The following is a 20572-nucleotide window of genomic DNA, read 5'->3' on the forward strand; positions in this document are numbered from 1 at the left end:
GAAAAACACCAGGGTTTTGTTTGTTTCGGGGTTTGGTGACACCTAGTAGTTAGAACAGCGGGACCCTATACGGATGGGACGTCGCACCTCGCCAAGGCCCCATCGTGGCCCCTGCTGCAGCCTGATGGCGGGCAGGGGAGGGGTCAGGCTGTGTCCTTTTACAGGTAAAGAGCTTGAGGTACCAAAAGGGAGGGAGGGGGTCTCCTCGTCCGTGGCTCTTTCCAGAAAGTCATGGAAGTTCTCTGAGACGCTCACTTATCCACAGCTTCCCCTCACAGCCACCCCATCGGGCTCCCCGAGGCCTCTAACACCGGACAGGCCTCCTGGACGTTTGGCGGGGGGGTCATTTCCAAGGCCACCCTCTCCTCATGGGGACGGCCTCTTGCATCTTCATGGACATTCCGTAGCCCGGAGAGGAGCCTCTGGGTGAGACCTGCGACCTGCAAAGTCTGACGTGGGTGGTAAACCCCAGGGAGCCATTAGAGGATGTCAGCCCGGGGTGTGGGGGGTGAAGGCAGGCTGGCTCTGCAGCCGTCCCGAACCGAGAGTCCGGGTGGGTCTGGGGGGGGGGGTGTCCTCGTGTCCCCTGGAGCCAGCTTGCCGCTCCCTGCCGGCAGCTCCGCACTCCCTGAGGACCCGACAATATTATGAGCCCCCCGTGAAACTGAAACATTGGGACTCTACGCCTAATATATTTTTCTGCCAGAAACACCCAATAAAATGTACAACTAGTGAATAAAACCGCAACGTTGCCAAGAAGTGATGTGTGCCCCCAATTTCCAAAAATACCGCAATCACTCTGTGTCTTAAAACCAGCCTCAAGCCAGGAAGCCGTTATTTAAAATTCAACTCAGGAGTTTCGGCCTCAGGAACTCCAGGCCCTGGGATGGAATTTGTGTTAAAGATATAAAGCATGACGCAGCCTGCTTCTGTATTTCCGAATCCCAAACCCAGCCTCCTTGATCCCGTCAGGGACTGGGGCTTTCTCCTAATTGTATCAAGGCACAAGGCCCGGGATGCAGGCTCCTGGGAAGGGGATGTATGCGTTGGGCGTATTCCCTGAGTTGAAAGGGGCCCCAGTGGATCTTGAATCCCTAAGTCCCTGGCTACAGATGTGGGGTCCACAGACCACTGGGTCTGTGCGCTCCCGAAATGCAGCGTTGACGCGCCTTGGGGAGTTCTTCTGGGCTGGGAGTGGAGCCTTTGACAGCCTTCGTCAAATTCTCAGAGGCCTTAGACCCACAAAAGGTTAAGAACCAGCCTTGCCTCTTAGCTTCCTACGAACACCCTGTGTTCAGAGAAGCTGCCCTGCCCTTCGAAGACACAGAAAACCAAAGCCAGGTGTCAGCTGAACACAAGTCTGGGAAGAGTAAGGATAGAAGATCCAAAGTCAGCCTGATTCAACTCTACAAAAAAGAAAGAAGCAGCAAGCGTTGCCAGATGCTGTGATAGCTCCCTCCCGGGCATTGTCCCTGTGGTTGCGCAGATAAAGGAGGCTTACAGACTATTAAGACAATCTCTACCCAATCTCCACCCTGCTGTGGTAGAGGTACAGAGGGTGAGGTATCCAGAAAGGCTTCCTGGAGGAAGAGGCGGCGAGCCTTGTACCTGTCCTCAACGAGTAGGTGGAGGTTGGTTATGCAGAAATGGAGCTGGACCCTGAAGGAAGGAATGGGACTTCCTGAGATAGGAGAGTCTGGGTGCTGTAGGGCAGGAGCTCAAGTTTTGGGGGTTTCGGTGCCCTTTGCTTCCCAGGCCCCCGCCTGCCCTCCCACTGCCCTGGCTTCCCACGGCTTTTCCAGGCGCTCACGCTGCGCTCAGTGGGGCAGTGGGGCAGGAGCTAAGGGCCTTTCATTTCCCAGACATCTGGCATCCTGGCTTCCTCCCGCAGGGCTGGGCTCCTGCTCCAGGGGCTGTGATCAGAGGAAGCCCTGAGTGGCCTGCGGGCCCCTGCAGCCCTTTGATCCCTGCTCTGTCTTGCTCAGTGGCTGACGCTGCCGTCTGGCCAAGCACAGACTCAGGCAGGAGCTCCCAGCCCGGGAAGGCCAGTGTGCTGGTCGGTAGGAAGAACAGAGGGCTGGGACACAGGGAGGATGGCTCCTCCTCTCCTGGGCTACCCCATCCAGGCCACGGGCATGGCAGATCTACCCAGCCCACCTGCCTCTCAGGCATATTGCAAGGACGAAGTTAAATATGAGATGCGAAGGCAGTTAGACCGGACAAAAAGAGGCCACCAGATGTCTTGGCAGGACCTGAAAGCAGAGTCAGAACTGTGGCTTCCAGCCCCAGCTCTGTCCGTTGCCAGGCACACAGCTTTGGGCAAGTCACAACTTCACTGGGCTTTCGGGCTCCTCGTTGCAGACAGAAAGCGCCCTGCCCTGCCCTGCCCAGCCTAGCCCGCGTCCCCAGCTTGCATGGGCACCAAATCAGCTAATGGCTAGAAAGTGCTTTGAAAAGAATAAAGTGCCGTGCGGATGTCAGGGATTATCATTGTTATTAAGGAGCATGATTACCGCAATCCTGAAAAGCTGCCATTAACGAGAAAGCTCCTGTTCGTGTTGATTTAATTTCCTGGTTAACTGAGCGTTGGCAAGAAAAAAAAACTCTACGTTTCAACCCTTATTGAAAATCTTTTAAAATTATACCAGTGTACTTTCCTGCACCGGTCACGGAGTTGTCTTCAGTCTTTACTTATTATTGCATTGACTGAGTCACATATTCATGTATTACTCTTGCTCTGATCAGATCCAAAAAGGTGACCGCAGACCCAGGGGCTCCTCCGTGCCGGGGTCCTCGTGCCCGCCCAGGACTCGGGGTTGGGTATCCAGAGGGAAAAGCCGAGGAGACGTATCTGGCAAATAGCACAGGATGGGACCTTCCAAGTGGCTTTTCCAGAGTTCCCGGCAGCACCTTGATATATTATTATGCATTTCCTTACGGTTCAAGAAATACTTTCTGATCGGGGATAGGAGGTTTTTCTGCGTTTATTCAGATGCATTATAAAGTGACATGGCTGCTTTTTTTTTTAACAACTTTGTCAGGCCTGACAAGACCCAATAAACAGCCTCACCCTCTGGGGGGGCCACGGAAAGCCACGGAAGGGCCTGTGCTCTTTGCAGTGAAGCTGCTGCCCCACAGAGGCCCCCTTGGCGTGTTGCTCTCAGAGCTGGTGGTGGGCGGAGAGCAACGCAGGTCGCCTTGAATTGCATCTGATGGCAAGAGGCTGCCCCGTTTCAATAAAGCCACTTGGGGACAAAACTGTGCCTTCACCATCTTCACGGGGAGAGTCCTTTCCATTCATAAGCTCCAAAGAGATTTCCAAGGAAGAGTTTCCAGAGGTTCCAAGCGACAGCTGCCTCCTGGGCGATGCTTAGAGATGCTTGTGCAGGGAGACCACAGGCTGAGGGGCAGAGGGGCATCCAGCCCTTAGAAGTGGGTGCCTTGGACTTCCCTGGTGGTCCAGTGGTTAAGACTCTGCACTTCCACTGCAGGGGGCACGGGTTCGATCCTTGGTCAGGGAAGTTCCACGTGTCACGCAGGGTGGCCAAAAAAAAAAAAAAAAAAAAGATGCGGGTGCCTTAAACTCTAGGAACTCCGTTTACCCCTTAAGAAGAGGGTGGTGGTGATACCTGTCAGGGACGTCCAGGGACCTGCAGTGAGGAGGTGCATGTAAGGAGCAGAGCAGGGGCCGGTGCTGCTGGGGCAGCTGTGGGCGTAGGTCTGGGACATGAGGCTAGAGATACATTTAACTTCGTGTGTGGTCCTTAGTTACACATGAATCCGCCCACGTGTAGAGCAGTGGGTCTCAACTGGGGCCAATTTTGTCCTCCAGGGGGTGACAGGCAATGTCTAGAGATTTGGGGGAGGGGGCGGGGTTTAATGGCATCTCACCAGAGGCCCGGGGTGCTGCTGGGTGGTCCCCCACTGCAGACAATGATCTGGTTCCGAGGGTGAGTGGTGCCCAGGTTGAGAAAGCCCGGCGTGGAGATGCTCAGCCTGTCTGTACCTGCTGGGGTGACCTCGGGCGGGCTCCGTACCACCCTCATGCTGCCCGTGTCTGTGCTCTCCCCCCAGAACCCCGACATCGTCCTGGTGCACTACCTGAACGTCCCGGCCATCGAGGACTGCGGTAAGCCCTGCGGCCCCATCCTCTGCTCCATCAACACCGACAAGAAGGAGTGGGCGAAATGGACGAAGGAGGAGCTCATCGGGCAGCTGAAGCCCATGTGTGAGTAGGCGCGGCCGGCCGGCCAGGGTCTTGCGCTGCGACCTGGCCAGGGTCACCCAGGCAGGGCCAGAGGTCCTCCGTGGCCTGGGGATCCGGGGGCGGGAGCCCCGTTCTGCTCGGATGACAGTGATCTTAGCTTTTACAAGGACCCTGCCCAATTCCACCCGGTCCTCGGGGGCTCCCTATGCGACAGCCGGGACCCAGATGCCAGCCCATGTTACAGATGAGCAAAGTGGGTTCCAGAGCACAAAACCCGTGAGCGAGGAGCAGAGTGGAGAGCGCCTGGGACCTCCGTCTTGCAGGCCGCAGACAGGAGCACGGTGGCAGTCCGGGGAGGGAGAGGCCTGTGGCCCGCGGCCAGGCTGGCCACGCTCCTGCCCTTGGCCCATCTGCTCCTGGACACGGGGCACCCTTGGCTCCCAGACAGGGAGGCACACAAATAATGGGACCTGAGCTGCATTTCGTCAGCAAAGTGATGCTGTCGGGAGCATCCGTCAGGAGCAGATCTCTGAATGCAAAACGCCAAGCACATCCAGAAAGCCGGGACATGGCCGGTGCCTGGTTTCCACGGGCAACCGCCGGGGGTGGCCTCTCCTGCTGCCTGGACGGAGGGCTCAGGGAGAACAGAGCCGGGGAAAGCCGTCCAGTGCGCAGGGCCCTGGGTTCCGGAACACTGATCTCTGAGGCTCAGGGCAAAGACCTGTCATCATACTGGACCTCAGGGAGCAGGTCAGCGGGGCCGTCGGAACCTGTGGCCCCTTGGAAGTCGGGCTGCGGGGAGGAAACACATCCAGGGAGCAGCTGAGATGTCCTTTCCAGGGCGCAGTGCGTGTCCGGTCACTGAGTGTCCATGCTGAGGCCACGTGGCACCTGCGGTGGCCAGCTCGTCCTGAGAAGCCTTCAGCGCTCAGACTGGAGGATCCCCCCACCAGCCACAAGGTTGGGGATGGGGTCAGGAGGGGCAGGGTTCTGAGTAGGGAAGCGGACCCCCAATAGGCTGATGGTCCAGCCCCATGCTGTCCTCCTGAGCTGTGTGCCCATGGGAAGGCTCTGGCCAGCTTGGCCTCGCTGCCGCCACCAGGAACTAAAGCCAGGAGGCCCAGGGCCTTCCAGGCTCAGGCTGTGCCCGGTGGAACCCTCCTTAACTGCAGCTCTGACCGGAGCCGCCCTGTTGAAGCCATCTGGTGCCCTCAGGACGGAGCATGAGCTCCTGGGCGTGCCCGCAGCTCACCCACCTGCGGACCCCGCGCCGCTGCCCCTGCCCTCCTGGGGCTTCCTGACGGGTGGTGCCTCCAGCAGAGCTGCCGTCACTCTTCCCTCCGCCTGGCTCTCCCCCACCTTCACCTGCTCACCCACCTCATCCTTCCACCCTTAGCCCAAATAGTGCCTCTTCCACTGGCCCCCCCCAGACCACCCAACTGGAACTCCACCACCACGGGCCCCAGCACCCCGGGCCTCCCGAGACCCCCAGGGAGACATCAGAATGAAGTCAGCCTCCTTAACCAGAAGGGGACACGCAAGCCTCTTCAGAGCTCTGCGGAGCACCCAGAAACTTGGGAAACATCCCAGCTAATTCCCGTGAACCTTTCCTACCTGCCGCTCCTCGGGGGCCCGCACTGTGCTGGCACGTGGAAGGCTCTCTGTAAATATCGGTGAGGGGGCTGGGTAAGCGTGGCTGGGCCCAGCTTGATCCCCTCTCCGCAGGGCCCCGAGCCCCTGACAGAGGCCCCCGGTGTCCAGAGCCTGAGAGCCGGAGCTGCCCAGTGGCACCCCTCCAAGGCCAGGCCAAGGGCTGGGGAACAGGGCAGTGGTGCTGGGTCCTGCTCTGCGCCCCGCCCACCCACGCCTTCCATTCCCTGGTGTCTAAATGTGCAGGGCTTGTACTTGACCTTGGGTTTCCTCCCCCAGAGCAGCCCACACTTCCTCTTTGGCAGAGCCTTGGCTGGGTGGGAGCAATGGCTCTCATAACCGCTGGCACTGGCACCCCCCTGCCAGGCCAGTCGAGTCCGGGCAGCCAGGAGCTGCAGGTGCACAGCCTGGGTCTGTGACCGCTTCGCTGTGTGACCTCAGGCCAATCACTCACCCTCTCAGCACCCTAGTTCCCTTTCTGGAAAGTGAGAGAAAGAATCCAGCAGTCTCTGTACCAAGACCAGCAGCATCCGGCCACCTCCGTGGTGCCCAGCTTGGCTCCTGGGCCTCTGCAGACCCGGGTTCGAGGCACTGAAGCCACTGTTTCATCCCATGTCCTGGGAGGTTCCAGAGACGGAGCTAGCCAGAGATTAGCTAAGGGGATGTTCCCGAGGGAAGAGATACCTTTCAAGGTGGCCACCACAGGCAGAGACTCTGGCCTGGGCCCTCCTAATGCCTCTCAACACACACGGATGGCTGTTTTCTTGTAAGCCACCCCGTGGCCCCTTGCCTTCCCCATTCTTTTATCTGAGCTGCTTCCTTTTTCTCCTCTCATTGCCTCCACCCCCTCACAACAGCCCCCATCCTCAGAAGGGGCCCCGCCTGGGAAAAGTCCCCCTCCCACACAGGAGCCTGCCTGAGTCCAACAGGAATGCCACCTCCCACAGCAGGCAAGGGGATGAAGCCATGAACTCCAGGGGCTGGAAACCAGACCTCAGTCCTCTGATGCTTAACTGGAGGGAACTGTGAACACCTTTTAAAAGTCTGCAGTGCATCAAGGAAATTATGTAAAACTACAACAAACACCCCATAAAGCTAATCACACTTGGGTCTCCGGTGTCCAGACACGAGAGCAGCGGCGTGCAGTCACTCAGGGTGTGCATGTGTGTGTGTGTGTGTGTGGCTCTAGTTAGACATGCACAGCCTGGAAACACAGCCCGGGAAATACGGCTCCAGTTAAAGCTTTAGATGCCGATTGGGTTTGGAACACACACAGGGCACCAGCTACCCGTGTTCGGGGAAAGCAGAGGTATGCTGGGAGCCAGGAAGGCATCAGATTGGGTTCCACGATCAGGCGTGCCACCCCAGCGCTGGAGCCAAACACATTAGCTTCATTACATTTTCACATAAATCACATTCCTTCAAAGACTTCACAGGTTGACTTCCTGATGTTTCCAAATTTCTCTGCCCTGCAGCGGAGTTGTCAGTGGTTTAATCAAAATGCTGTGCTTATCCGTGGCGAAGTGAGACTCTGCTCCTCAGCCTTCGCCTCACCTGTTGACGATGGGGTGGGGAGATCCCACAGACCCCAACTTCTGAGCCAGACTGATTCCAAGAACCCCACCTTGATTCTTGCAAGGGTGCCCTTTAGTCCTATGGGGGCTTCCCTTCAACCTGCAAACTGAGGGATGCCTCCTCCAGACTAAAAAAAACAAAACACAAAAATCAAAGACAAGGGGGAAAAAATTAAGATATCTGATAAGAATTCCCGGTATATTTCCAACAATGCTTCCCATCTTTTGCAGTCCCTTCTGTGGTATTTAGAATATGGGTCCGGCTGCTGTGACAAAGACAAAAAGAATAGTGGCTTAAAGCTTATTTCTCTTTCACAGAGAAATTCAGGGTTGATAGGGCAGCCTCACAGTGTCAGGGATCAGCTCAGCCACCCAGGCTCTTTCCAGCTGGTTGCTCTGCCATCCCTAGGGCGTTGCCCTCTTTATGTGGTCCAAGATGGCTGCTCCAGCACCTGCCATCATAACTGCATTCCAACCAGTGGGAAGGGAAGAAGAGAAGGTGGAGGGCAAACTTCATCCCTTTAAGGACAGGGACCAGAAGTGGCACACAACACTTCCACTCATATATCATTGGCTAGAACTTGGTAATAGGGTCACCCCTCGTTGGCAAGGGAGTCTGGGAAGTATAGTCTTCTCTAAGCACCACCATCCTAACTTCATTTGGGGAATAGGGTTCTGCATGTGAGTCCTTCAGGGCTGAGTAGAGCCAAGTGCAGCCTAGGGTGCCTCCTGTAAGGCCTCAGCTGAGAATTGCTTAGCTCAGCTCAGCTCAGCTCAAGGTCTGAGGATGATTGTCCCGGGTCCCGTCCGTCTGAGGGTTGGAGTTTATAGAACTCAAGTGAACATGATCTAAAGGTCAGCATGTCTCATCCTGGAAACTCCAGGGTATGTTCCAGCGCAGCCGGTCTGCGAGAGCACCCGCTTTGGACCCGGCGAACTGCCATAGTGCGAGCGGGGGCTGGGCAGGTGGGATCCGCTCCTCCCGGGTCACCCTTGAGTGGGAAGAATGATGGGCAAGACAAGCTCTGTGCCTCGGTCCCGCCAGCCTGGCGGGAAACTTGCTCAGTGATCCTCGGCCGCCCCGAACCACGGTGGCCCAAACCCTCCACCCTCAGGGAGCCAGATGGACCCAGTTCCCTTGGAGTGGACCCTCAACTCTGGGCGCTGCGGCTTTCTGCCCTGCCCCGTTCCTTGGCAGCCCACGAGGGGACGGGATGCCAGCCGCTTCCCAGCTAGCAAGTGGTGAGGTTTTTCCATCCAGAGTGAGGGATGAGGGTGTGAGATTTAAGCTGTGCTCTCAGCCCTTCCCCAGCTGTCCCCCTCTCCCTGGGGCTCCGCTTGGAGCGCCCTAGCCGGCCAGGTGGCCCTGCATTGCCCAGCAAGGCCTGGGCCTCCCCGCGGGCCTCCCTGGGCCCAGAGGCCACTGGCGGCTCCACCGGCTACCTCTGGGCTTGGCTCTGCTCTCGCTGCCTTCCTGGAGCCCCTCTGTCATTGCTCAGGGGTCCCAGGGCCTCAGTGGCACTGGGTGGGCAAAGCAGGAGAGCTGGCTGGGGAGCCCCCATGCCGACGTCCATGCACACCTCAGTGCACACATGCACACATGGCCCACGACCCACAGGGACATGCGCGGGGACGCACGTGTGAGTCAGCAGGGGCAGGGCTCAGTTTTCTAGCCCCTCTAGCCCCAAGGCTCTCTCCAAGAGCCCTTCAACACACCACCACCGTCCCCCACCCCAGCTCAGGTGGGGACACCGGCACCGTCTGGGCCAGAGCAAGTGCCTGACCCTCCCCCGAAAGTGGGCGAAGCGGCAGCGAGGGCGGGGGGATGGGTAGAAGGACAGACCTGGGAGTGGGGAGGGGGGGGGTCCCAGCTCCTCCTCTGACCAGCAAGCGGCCTAGCACAGGTCACCCCAGCTCTCTAAGCAGCACCGCGCTCCTTCAGGGCGGGAGCGATCGTGGGCCCTTCCCTGCGGCCCCGTGGCTGTCAAACGACATCGTGGACACAAAGTACGTAGGTGTTGGGGCTGCATCGGAGCCAGAAGGCCGGTCCTGTCTCTTGAGTTTGAGCGCTCAGCCCCTGCCAAGCCCTGTGCTGAGGGGCGTCGGCAAAGACCAGCTGGACGGTCCCTCGGGCACTCCTGCGCCACCAACACCGAACCAGAACAGGCTTCTAGAACCTCTGCCCTGAGCTCAGCCCAGTGCCGGCCCTGAGGAGGCTGCCAGGTGGGGAAAAGCCCGGGCCCTGCCCTCAGGAAGGCAAACCCAAGAGGCCGGACCGGCTGAGGGGCCCGAAGCAGACGGCCTGAGGGCAGAATACATGGCCCTGCCTTCAAGTGCCTAGACATTCAGGAGATCCAGGCTCGGAACAGTCGGGAGGCCTCCTGTCCCCCTGGCCTGGAGGAACGTGTGGGACAGACGGGAGGCAGGGAGGCTGGTGGTGCAGCGTGAAGGAGGGAGCAGGCAGGGGCACACACAGGTGTGGCGCGGAGGTGACTGCAGTGAGCCTCACGTTTGAGGCTTAGAGGGCACACTGAGTACGAAGTGATGGAAATCGCATGGAGTGAGGGGTGTAGACGTCATGGGAGCACAAGGGCGCGGACGTGTTAAGGGTGGGGGTAGAGGCCAGGTTGAGTATGAGGTGGTAAAGGTCATGTTGATGGGGAGGAGGCGGAAGTCACGTTGAGCATACAGGAGTGGAGGCCATAATGAGGAAGCCGTGTTGAGTGTGAGGCAGGAAGTTATGTCAAGAATGAAGTGACAAAGTCCATGTTGGTAGTAGGGATGGAGGCCATGTGTGTGGAGACGTTTGGAGGCCATGTTGGTAGTGAGGGTGGAAGCCATGTTGGTAGTGAGGGTGGAAGCCATGTTGGTAGTGAGGGATGGAGGCCATGTTGTGTGTGGAGAAGTATGGAGGTCTTGTTGGTAGTGAGGGTGGAGGCCGTCCATATTCAGTGTGGGGATGGAGGCCATGTTGAGTGTGAGGAGGGGTGGAGGCCATGTTGGTAGTGAGGGTGGAGGCCATGTTGTGTGTGGAGAAGTGTGGAGGCCTTGTTGGTAGTGAGGATGGAGGCCATGTTGTGTGTGGAGAAGTGTGGAGGCCTTGTTGGTAGTGAGGGTGGAGGCCGTCCATATTCAGTGTGGGGATGGAGGCCATGTTGAGTGTGAGGAGGGGTGGAGGCCATGTTGGTAGTGAGGGTGGAGGCCATGTTGAGTGTGAGGAGGGGTGGAGGCCATGTTGGTAGTGAGGGTGGAGGCCATGTTGAGTGTGAGGAGGGGTGGAGGCCATGTTGGTAGTGAGGGTGGAGGCCATGTTGAGTGTGAGGAGGGGATGGAGGCCATGTTGGTAGTGAGGGTGGAGGCCATGTTGTGTGTGGAGACGTGTGGAGGCCATGTTGGTAGTGAGGGTGGAGGCCATCCATATTCAGTGTGGGGAGGGAGGCCATATTGAGTGTAGGTGGGCAAAGACCAAGTCAAGTATAAGGTGATGAAGACCATGTTGATGGTGGGTGGAGCCCATGTTGAGTGTGGGGTTCAAGTGTGCCCCCCTAGCTCCCCGAAATCCTCAGTTCTCCCAGTCACCTTGGTCCCTGGGCTCCTGCAGCCTGTAGGTGTGCCAGAAGCCAGGGTGTCAGCCCCTCCCCATGCGCCCTCCGGAGGAGCACAGCCTCTGTGCCTCGGTGAGGCCGGGACAGCAAGCCACGGGGACCCGGCAAAGGCAGGGCGGCTGGAGGCAGGAACCCCCTGGTTGAGACGTGGCTGCTGCGGCGGAGCCCGGAAGGAACAGGCTGGTTCTCAGCGGCGTCTTCCAGGAGCTACTCACCCCGCAGGTTAAGCCAACAGCGAGGTCCCTCCGTCTCCAGAGCCCCCAGCCCTTCCTCCGCCTGCGCTGACCTCACTGTTGCCACGCCCAAGCCTCGGGTTGTGTGTCAAGGCGCCTGTTGTTTTTTCATCATTTTCCAGACAAAGACCAAGACCCAGTAAGAGGGGCGGTGTTTATTTGTTTTGCTTTTTTGCTTAGATTGTCATCCTGGTGATTATAGAACATCAAGAAGTAAAATCAACAAAGGCTTTCCTTTCTGGGGCCCACACTAAAGCGGTTCCTGGTCGACTAGCGCCACCTGGCGGCCTGCAGCAGCAGAGCGGCTCAGACACGTGAGCTCTCCGGAGGCGTCCCACTCCCCAGGCTGGGATGGCAGCAGGCGGGCAGGGGACACGACCCACCCCTGCCCGTGGACCTGGTGCCGGGAACCTGCTCTGTGATTCTGGACCGGGGAGGGGGATTGGGGGGGGGGCTGGAACAGACAGAAGGGGGCCCTAGGGAGCCCCGTCTCCCACGCGGTCTAACTGATCAGGCATCACCTGGCCGGTTGCAGATGGAGGGGCTGGCAGCTTCGCCCGTGACCAGGAACGCGTGCTTCAAGTCCCAGTCTGGGTGATGGAGGGGCACTTGCAAAGCAAGTCGCATAGGCGCTGTCCCCACAGAGCTGCTCGCAGGGGCACCGTGAGTTGGGAGGGAAAGGTGGGGGGTAGATCAGTCCAGGGAAAGGGGAAGCTGTTGTCACCCAGGGCTGGAAGGTTTCTTTCTGGCCAGAAATATTCAATTAGCAGCCTTTTCCAGTGTTCCCATCTCTGGAGTTAGACTCAGGGTAGAAGTGAGAGACTGGGAGTCAGGGATAAGCGTGCACACCTCCAGGCCACCCACCACGGGGGCTCAGGGAAGCCAGAGCAGCTGTGATTCCCCCACCTCTCGCTTCCCACCACCCCCTGCCAGTCCTTCAAGGCCCGCAGAGCCTGGGCACACACATGGGCTCAGCGCCGGGAGCAGTGGCCCATATCAGAACCTCCGGGGCAGGTTGATAAAAGGCAGGGCCCTAGGAATCTGATTTTTTTTTTTTTTTTTTTTTTTGCCATGAAGCTTGTGGGATCTCAGTTCCCTGACCAGGGACTGAACCCAGGCCAGGGCAGTGAAAGCGCAGACTCCTAACCACTAGGCTGCCAGGGACGTCCCAGGAATCTGAATTTTTTAACAAGCAGGATTCTCCTGCTTTTTGAGAGATCCTAGCCTAATGCAGTTTCCAGCGAGAAGCCAGCCAAGGAGCCCTGTTGCAGAGATCAGGGTCGGCCCCTTTAGGGGACCACAGGCCTCTTTGGGCATCAGCTGATTCTCAAATCCGTGTGGAAGTGAGGCTGGAACCGGAGGCAATGCTGATCTTGAACTTGTGCAAAGAGTCGGGTGTATCACTTCTGGGTGTTTCAGGACCCCGTGAAGTCTTTCCATAGACTCTGGATTAAGACATGGTACCAACCCTAGAAGTTTCCTTGGGTTGAAAGTTAGATATTAGTGTCAGGCACATAATGGGGTCTTGCCAGACACTTACTGACTTGAAGTCATGAGAAACCCTGGAGCCCCATAAAGGGACGTACATCTGCTTCCCCGTGGTGGGCCCAGGGCCCAGGACCGCAGCTCTTTCCCTAAGTGCAGAGGCGTTAATCAGTGGATGAAGCCTGTGAGACCCAGAGGTTCTGCCCCGCCTTCTGCCTGTGTCAGCTGGATTTGGATTCAAGGAGGGAGGCGGTTCAGTACACAAGGGCCTGGGGAGGAGTCCCCTGTCCATCTTGCTTGTCTCTTTGGTTAGGAGCTGCGGAGATGAGGAGCAGGCAGGGTGGGTCTCCTTACATCTCCCACTCTCTCTAGGACGCCTCCCGGGCACCTCCCAGCCTGGCACAGGGGAGAGCAGGCAGTGGAGAGGCAGGAAGAGGCAAGGCTGATTTATTTTCTTTAATTGAAGTATAGTTGCTTTACAATGTTGTGTTAGTTTTAGGTGTACAGCACAGTGATTCAAATGTATACATATATACATATATATTCTTTTTGTCAGATTCTTTTCCCTTATAGGTTACTACAAAATATTGAGTATAGTTCCCTGTGCTATACAGTAGGTCCTTGTTGATTATCTATTTTATATGTAGTTGTGTGTATCTGTTAATCCCAAACTCTTAATTTATCCCTCCCCCAACTTTCCCCTTTGGTAACCAGGAGTTTGTTTTCTATGTCTGTGAGTCTCTTTCTGTTTTGTAAATAAGTTCATTTGCTCCTTTTTTTTTTTTTTTTTTTTTGAGATTCCACATATATGCAATATCATACCATATTTGTCTTTCTCTGTCTGGCTTACTTCACTTAGTAGGATAGGCTGGTTTTAAATAGGGATTACTTCCTTTTCTTGCTCTGCTGGGAGGATCCAGGCTTGTTTTGCAAATGTGCCTTTCTCCCTTGGGCTAAATTTTATTTAGCTGGTTTGTCCCCCAGATCAGAGAGCTAAAAGAGAAATACTTCTTTTGATTTCCTGTCGCTCCCTGGCTACTTGCCCCCTCAGGGCCACTTGGGCTCCATGCACCCCCTGCTGTTACAGAATCCCCTGTTCTGACTCTGCCATCCACTAATTCCACGAGCTTTGATGGGGGCCCCTCTGTGCTGGTGGGGAGGGTGTGCCTGACCACCTCCCAGAGCTGACACAGCCCTGCTCACGCTGGGGGGGTGATTTTGTTAGAATTTGTTGCCAGCATTTTAATCTCCAGATTTTCAGCTTCTCTTTGAAAATCGAAGGTTCTGGTAGGAGCCGAGAGACAGCTACCCCTTTCTAGGGCGCCTGTCTCTCTGCAGGCGCCACCTCCGGGCACACGGAGGAGGCCTCTGAGTCCAGGGTCTCCCAAAAGCAAGACGGAGACCCTCCGGAACCCAAAAACCTGGTCCCCTGCCCCCGCTGCTAGTGGCCCCAAGGGGCTGGCGGACAGGTGGTCACTCCTGCCACCTCTGCCCCTGGGCAGAGCCTGGGAGAAGAGGCTGCAGTCGAGCCCAAAAGAGAAGAGATTTCAGAGCCCACGTGGTTCCCAGATGTGGGAGAATGGCTAAAGCTTCTTCTCCCCCCCTGCCAAATTGGGCTTCCATCCAACATTGCTGGACAATCAGAGAACTTCAAGCCCACTCACGCTCTCACTACAGAGCAAAGAATTCCCGGCCTCGGTAACAATGCCACTCAGCAAATCAGGAGATTCTGTGAGACTCAAATCGCTCCACAATGCACATCCTTGGCCCAGTGAGCGGGGCCGGTGCGGAAACACTCAGCCAAGGCCACTTTTTATGCCACTGAGCTTCTAGGAGATTGCCTGTGAGGTCAAGTGCAGAGGTACGGGGAGCTCCATCCCCACGTGGCCTGAATTTCCTGCTGGTGGAGGCTTAGCAGCCCAAATCAGCTCCCAACTGGGAAGCCCTTCTCCCCGTCCCTCACCTCCGAGGTCCCTCCCACCTGGAAGAAGTCCTCAGACCTTCTGCCTTTCCCTGGGCTTGTTCACTGTTGGAACGAAGCCGATGCCTCCTGGTAAAAGATGGAAAGGGGGGGTCTTATGCCCCACGTCGCCTGACATTCAGAACCAGGAATTACAAGCCCGTTTGGGACACAGCCCATGCGTGCCCGCGCACACACACCATCCTGTCCCCGCTCAGCCTCCGCACTCCTCGAGATGAGATTTCTGAAAATGTTGTCCTCAGGACCAGTAGGAGAATGAGCTGAGGGTGAGGTGGGGAAATTGAATCATATGTGGGTGTCTGGATATGAGAAGTTAAATCTAATGAAAATTTTATCCATTTGAACCAAGAATTCAGAAGCCGGGCCTTTACTCCTGTCAACAAGAATACGGTGAAAATTAAACCAACGTGGCGGCCGTTTCCCATTGACCTTGTTGCCATGGAGACAGCCTTCTAGTGTCAACAACCGGGAGGCATCCAAAGGGCTCATTCACTCCTGGAGAGGCGCCTGGTGGCCCCTCCCCTGCCCACCTCCCTCACGTGGCTCCTCTGTAGGGTGACCACAGGTCCGGGTTGCCTGGGAGCATCCAGGTGGCACCATTGTCCAGACAAATTATCACAGTGCCCGTTTCCGTCTCCAAGGGGACCTGTCTGGACAGCCGTTAAACAGTCACCTCTGTGTGGGTCTTTACGGAGAGTTCAGTCCCTGGGTGGAATCACTGGATGAGCGCAGGCTGCTGGGGGCCAAGAGAAAGGCCCCCCAAAAGCCTCTGTCGGGAGGTGGGGGGATTTTCTTTGTCACCAACATGCCACTTGTCACCTGCTCGACACAGCACCAAGAAATCTCTTCCTGTGCAAAGAAAGCCAAATGTCCATCCCGGCAGGTGCCACCTGTGCTGTTACCATGGTGACCCAAGCTCCAGCCAGACGTGCCTATTATCCTTCCAGAAGTTACAGCCCCACGAGCGTTACAGCCCCACAGAGCAAAGGAGGGCAGGCAGCTTGCTCTCACCAGCTCCCGGGGCTGCCTCGGGGTGAGGGGCCTTCCAGAGTAGGCCTTTCTGACCCTCTAATTCCTTTCCAAAGTGTTCCAGGCATGACGTTTCAGAGCAGAAAGGGTCATCTCACTCGGGGCCCTCAACCCTGTCCTGACTCAGATCTCCTGCGGACACCACCAAATCGGAATCCAGGGAGTGGGGCCCACTTGTGTCTTTGACGTCCCTTGGGGAACAGAGATGTGTCGTCAGGTGAACCAGTGGGAGGCACCCATTTTACAGATGAGGAAACGGAGGCCAAGAGGAATCAAAGATCTTCCCAAGATCACATGCATGTGAGGAAAAGAGCTGTGACCACTGGGGCCCCTGACCCCTGGCCAGCGTGGTCCTGCCGGCCTGTCTCCCACAGGCTCTGTTTTGTTTTGCTTTTTTTAATATTTTATTTATTTATTTATTTACTTACTTACTTATTTATTTTGCTGCGCAGCATGCGGGATCTTAATTCCCCGACCAGGGATCAAAGCCATGCCCCCTGCAGTGGAAGTGCAAAGTCTTAACCACTGGACGGCCAAGGAAGTCCCCCCCGGCAGGCTCTGGATGTTCCTGAATCTCAGCCCCTCCGTCCCGTACAGTTAGCCAGGCACTGAGCTCAGAGGTTCTCCCTGCCCTTCAGGAAAGTTCTACCACTGCCTAGGGCAGCCACCTCGGGAAGCAACATTTGAGGCTTCGGAGGACAACCGAGAAGGCCGCCGCTGGGCCCCACACACACATCCCACCCCCCTCTGTGACTCGGTGTCCCCTCCCCACCCCCTCTGACCTCCAATGACTAGAAATCCAGGCAAGGAGCCAAACACTGCTCCCACAATTCCCATGTTCTCTGGGAAGAGTCTTTCTTTGGGCTCCCTGTCTATCACAGAATTTCCCGTAAACTCACCCCGGTGGGCTTTGGTGAACGAGGCCGGGGACCCCTCCGGGAACCCCAGCGGTCCAGGTTCAGATGCTGAGATGTTCTCCCACGGGCCTCCCTCCCTCTCTCGCTTCTTCTCCTCCAAGAGCAGGTACACAGCAGGCCCTGCCTCTCACTTCCTGCCCTGCCCTTGGGAGGCCCAAAGCAAGCTTCTTCTGCCCTGGTCTGGGTGGCCACACATTCCAGCCTGGCTGCCCACCTGGCCCAGCCCTGAGTGAGGAAGATCGTGAGGGAAGAGCCAGGGGCTTTAGAACTTCTGCCCCTCCCCGTCCCCAGCCCACCTGGCCCTTCTGCGGCAGCCGGCACCCTCCATAGTCAGAGAGGGCAGGAGACAGCAGGGTGGGCGGCGGGCTGGGGGACAGAACCTGGCCCAGCCCCGGGGGGTCTGGGTTTCCTGCACACCCACCAGCCCCCAGGAAATCGCGGAATCCCTCTCTCTAGGAAGTGAAGTGAGTAGAAAGGATCTCGGCCTGCTGATGGGAGTAGCCCTCCCTCCCCGGCCCATGATTAACTGTCCGGCCATTCCTTGGTCCAGGAGGGATGCAGGTTGGGAAGACCCATCCGAGGCAGATGGCTCAGTGGAAACTGCAACCCCTCCCTACCCCCACTTATCTGCTGAGTGACCTTGGGCAAGTTACACAACTTTCCTGAGTCTTGGTTCTCACATTAATAAAACGGGACAATAATTCCGCCTCAAAGGATAGTTGAGAGATGAGAGATGTAATCTCTAGACCAATGGGTCTCAAATTTGAGCCAGCATCGATTCCCCTGGAGGGTAGGACACAGATCTGAGCCTCCTCCCCAGAGTTTCTGATTCATCGTAGGGCTGGGTGGGGCCTGGCAATGTGCATTTCTAACATATTTCCAGGTGATTTTATGCCAGCTGGGACCACACTTGGAGAACCACTGCCCAGTGCCCTGTCCACAGTAGATACTCAATCAAGGGTAGATAAAATTGTGATTTATTTCTTTTTATAATGGAGTCAACATATAAAGAACCTAGCACAATGCCTAGCAGGTTCAGTAAATATTATTTTTGTTATTATTATTGAGATGTGAGCTCTGCTTACAGTTCATTGGGGGAATTAATGAATGGATGAAACAAAAAGGGAGCAGTGCTGGAGAGGGTGTGAGTGACTGAGAAACCACCCATTCGTTTATTCACTCCACCAGACTTCGCTGAGCATCTGCTATGTGCCAAGCATCGTTCGAAGCATGGGGGATAGAGAAGGCCCCCTCGATAACATCCTGTCCCCATGAGTCAGACTCTGGCTCCAGTGGGGACGAGAGCTAGAGTAACCAGGAGGGCCTCCAGGAGGAGGTGAGGCTTGAGCTGGCATGTGCTGGATGGAAGGGTAAGATTTAAAGTGGCAGCGAAAGTGATGCCAAAGCTCAGCCTCTGTGCACCGGTGCCTAATCGAATCTCGGAAACAGAGTTTTGGGTGAAGTAGAAAAGAATAGCTTTATTGTTTTGCCAGGCAAAGGGGGGCACAGTGGGTTCCTGCTCCGAAAAACTCCGTGTCCCAACCCGGGAGGATTTGATGAGGAGTTTTATAGCAATAGTTCAAGCATGGGGTTGCTGACAAGATTAGAGTGTGTGCAGGGGCTGCACCCCTCCAGTCTGGTCTCAGGTAATGTCTTGATGAGCTTCTCTGGTTCCTCTAATCTTGCCTCAGGTGGTTTCTTGGCTGCTCCTCCCTTGTTTAGCAACTGTTCAAATCTGCCCTTTGGAACTCAGGGAAGGTTGTGGACTCTGGAGTCTGCTCCCTACAAACAAGAAATGGGGCACAGAAAGGTTTCTGTGCCCAGGAGCCCCACAGGGTCCTGCTCGGTTTCAAAAGGAGGCATTCTGGAAAGATCTCAGTGCCCCTCAAACATACACACCCAACGTGTGCAGCACAAGGGCAGGGTGGGTCTCTCCCAGGGGCATGTAGGGCTCAGGCCTGAACCCTGATGTCAGCCGGGGCTCCCATAACAGAGCACCACAGATTGGGCAGCTTAAGCCATAGGAATTTACTTCTCACAGCTCTGGAGGCTGGAAGTTCAAGATCAAGGTGTGGGCAGGGGTGGTTTCTGTTGAGGCCTCTCCCCTTGGCTTGCAGATGGTCGCCTTCTCGCTGTGTCCTCACATGACCTTTCCTCTGTGTGCTCACCCCTGGTGTCTCTTCCTCTTCTTATAAGGACACCAGTTCTGTTGCATTAGGACCCACCCTTAGGACCTCATTTAACCTTAATTATCTTCCAAAAGGCCCTATCTCCAAATATATTCAAATTGGAGGTTAAGGTTTCAACCTGAGAATTTTGGGGGGTACACAATTCTGTCCATAACAGAGTGACAGGGCAGCTCAACCTGGGGTCAAGTTAAGCCTACCTGGCCAAAGCTCTCCACCTACAACCCCCCACAAGGCTGGGATGGAGCAGGCATAAGCCAAGTGGCCCTCAGCTGGCAGCTGGCCCCAGGCAGGGGTGGGGGTGGAGGATTCACCCCCATACCTTCCCCAGCCCCCTCCTCCAGATCTCAGTTACACTCTTCCCAGCGGTTGGCTGCCTCTTGGGTGAATTGCTCACCAGAAGATGCTCTCCAAAGCGTGGCCCCATGCTGTTGTCACCGATTTCCTTTTGATTATTCAGATTAGTGTTAGCCCGGCTGCCCAGCTCTGGGAGGTCGTTAGCATGAGCGTCGTGTTCAGGCCACGTCAGCACCGTCGGCTTGCAGACCAGTCCTCCCACAGGGCCTGCTGCACTCCGCCTGGCAGAGCCAGTGTCGGGCCCAGGTGCGGGGTTCCCTGGGCAGCAGCAGGACTATGGGCGGAGCCGCAGAAGTACCCTGCAGCACCCCACTTTCCTCTGGCCAGTGTGGCCCTCTGGCCACTCCTGTCCTGTGCAGGCCTGTGAGGAGTCACCCACGCCCGCCTTCTCCCTCTCTGGTACCTTCCTTGCCCCAGCCTTCCTGGGCACACAGGACAGGCCCCCCTCCATCACCTGAGCAGCCCGGGAGCACCGTCCAGACCTCCTGAATGAGGAGCTTTAGAGGCTCCCCGGCCAGGGATTCGGCAGGAAACACTCAGGCCACCCCCCGCCCCCAGGCGGCCGACTGTGGCCTGGGAATGAGGAGCCCTCCACCGAGACTCAGAGAGCAGAGGGGACGGTGTGGCCCAGAGCCACCAAGAGGTGATTTGGGCGGTGGGGGGGGGCGGGGAGGTATTCCCTTTTCTCTTTCTGTGCCCTCCGCCCCAGTTCATGACCTTACATTTCACCAACTGTACCTTTAATAGGTTTCCCTTTAGCTGCTTTTACGAAGGAGGAGAGGCAGTGGAGGGGGAGGGGGCCAGCGTGCGTGTGTATCAACCTTCCTTCCATAAAGCACGCTTTTCCCAATAGAAATCTCCTTTCCCATTGACTCATTACGTGTCGGGAAGCGGAGCATGACATGTTAAAAGCCGTCTTGATAGTATTTGATATTCGGTACTAACAGCTTACCACCTCCGAGGAGGGGCTCCTCTCCCCTCCCCCACCAGAGGGGGAGGGAGGCAATTTGCATATTGGATGTGCTAAGACAGTAGGTAATTTGCATTAAGCATCCGAAAATTCTCTGCTTGCAATCTGTCACCCTTCACTGGGTTTTCATTTTATAACCTTCACAACATGAGGAGACGAACAAGAAGCAGGAAGAACGCAGGAGCTGTGCCCGCACGGGGGCTGGAGGAGGCTGGTCTGAGCGGCAGTTGTCAGCACAGGGGGGGCCTGGTCCAAAATGCCAGAACGTTCCAGCAGAGGCGACTGGCAGTCCGGGGGTTAGCGAGCCCACCCAATGCCAGCACCCCAGACCTTTGGGTGGGGTGGGGTCCTGCAGCCAGAAGCCAGAGGTGGGGCTGT

The 20572-nt window shown here is 56.6% G+C and overlaps 1 protein-coding gene across 4 annotated transcripts in view; it reads left to right on the forward strand.

Annotated features, from left to right (window-relative positions):
- Window positions 1-20572, forward strand: part of CAMTA1 (calmodulin binding transcription activator 1) — an 888068-nt gene that overhangs the window by 772558 nt on the left and 94938 nt on the right. For all 4 annotated transcript variants that reach the window (XM_057544799.1, XM_057544797.1, XM_057544798.1 and 1 more), the window contains one exon: window positions 4075-4228. In XM_057544799.1, the coding sequence (XP_057400782.1) occupies window positions 4075-4228 (154 nt within the window). The remainder of the gene's footprint in view (window positions 1-4074; window positions 4229-20572) is intronic.

This window comes from Balaenoptera acutorostrata, chromosome 1 (genome assembly GCF_949987535.1).
Source record: "Balaenoptera acutorostrata chromosome 1, mBalAcu1.1, whole genome shotgun sequence".
In the NCBI taxonomy this organism is placed as follows: Eukaryota; Metazoa; Chordata; class Mammalia; order Artiodactyla; family Balaenopteridae; genus Balaenoptera; species Balaenoptera acutorostrata.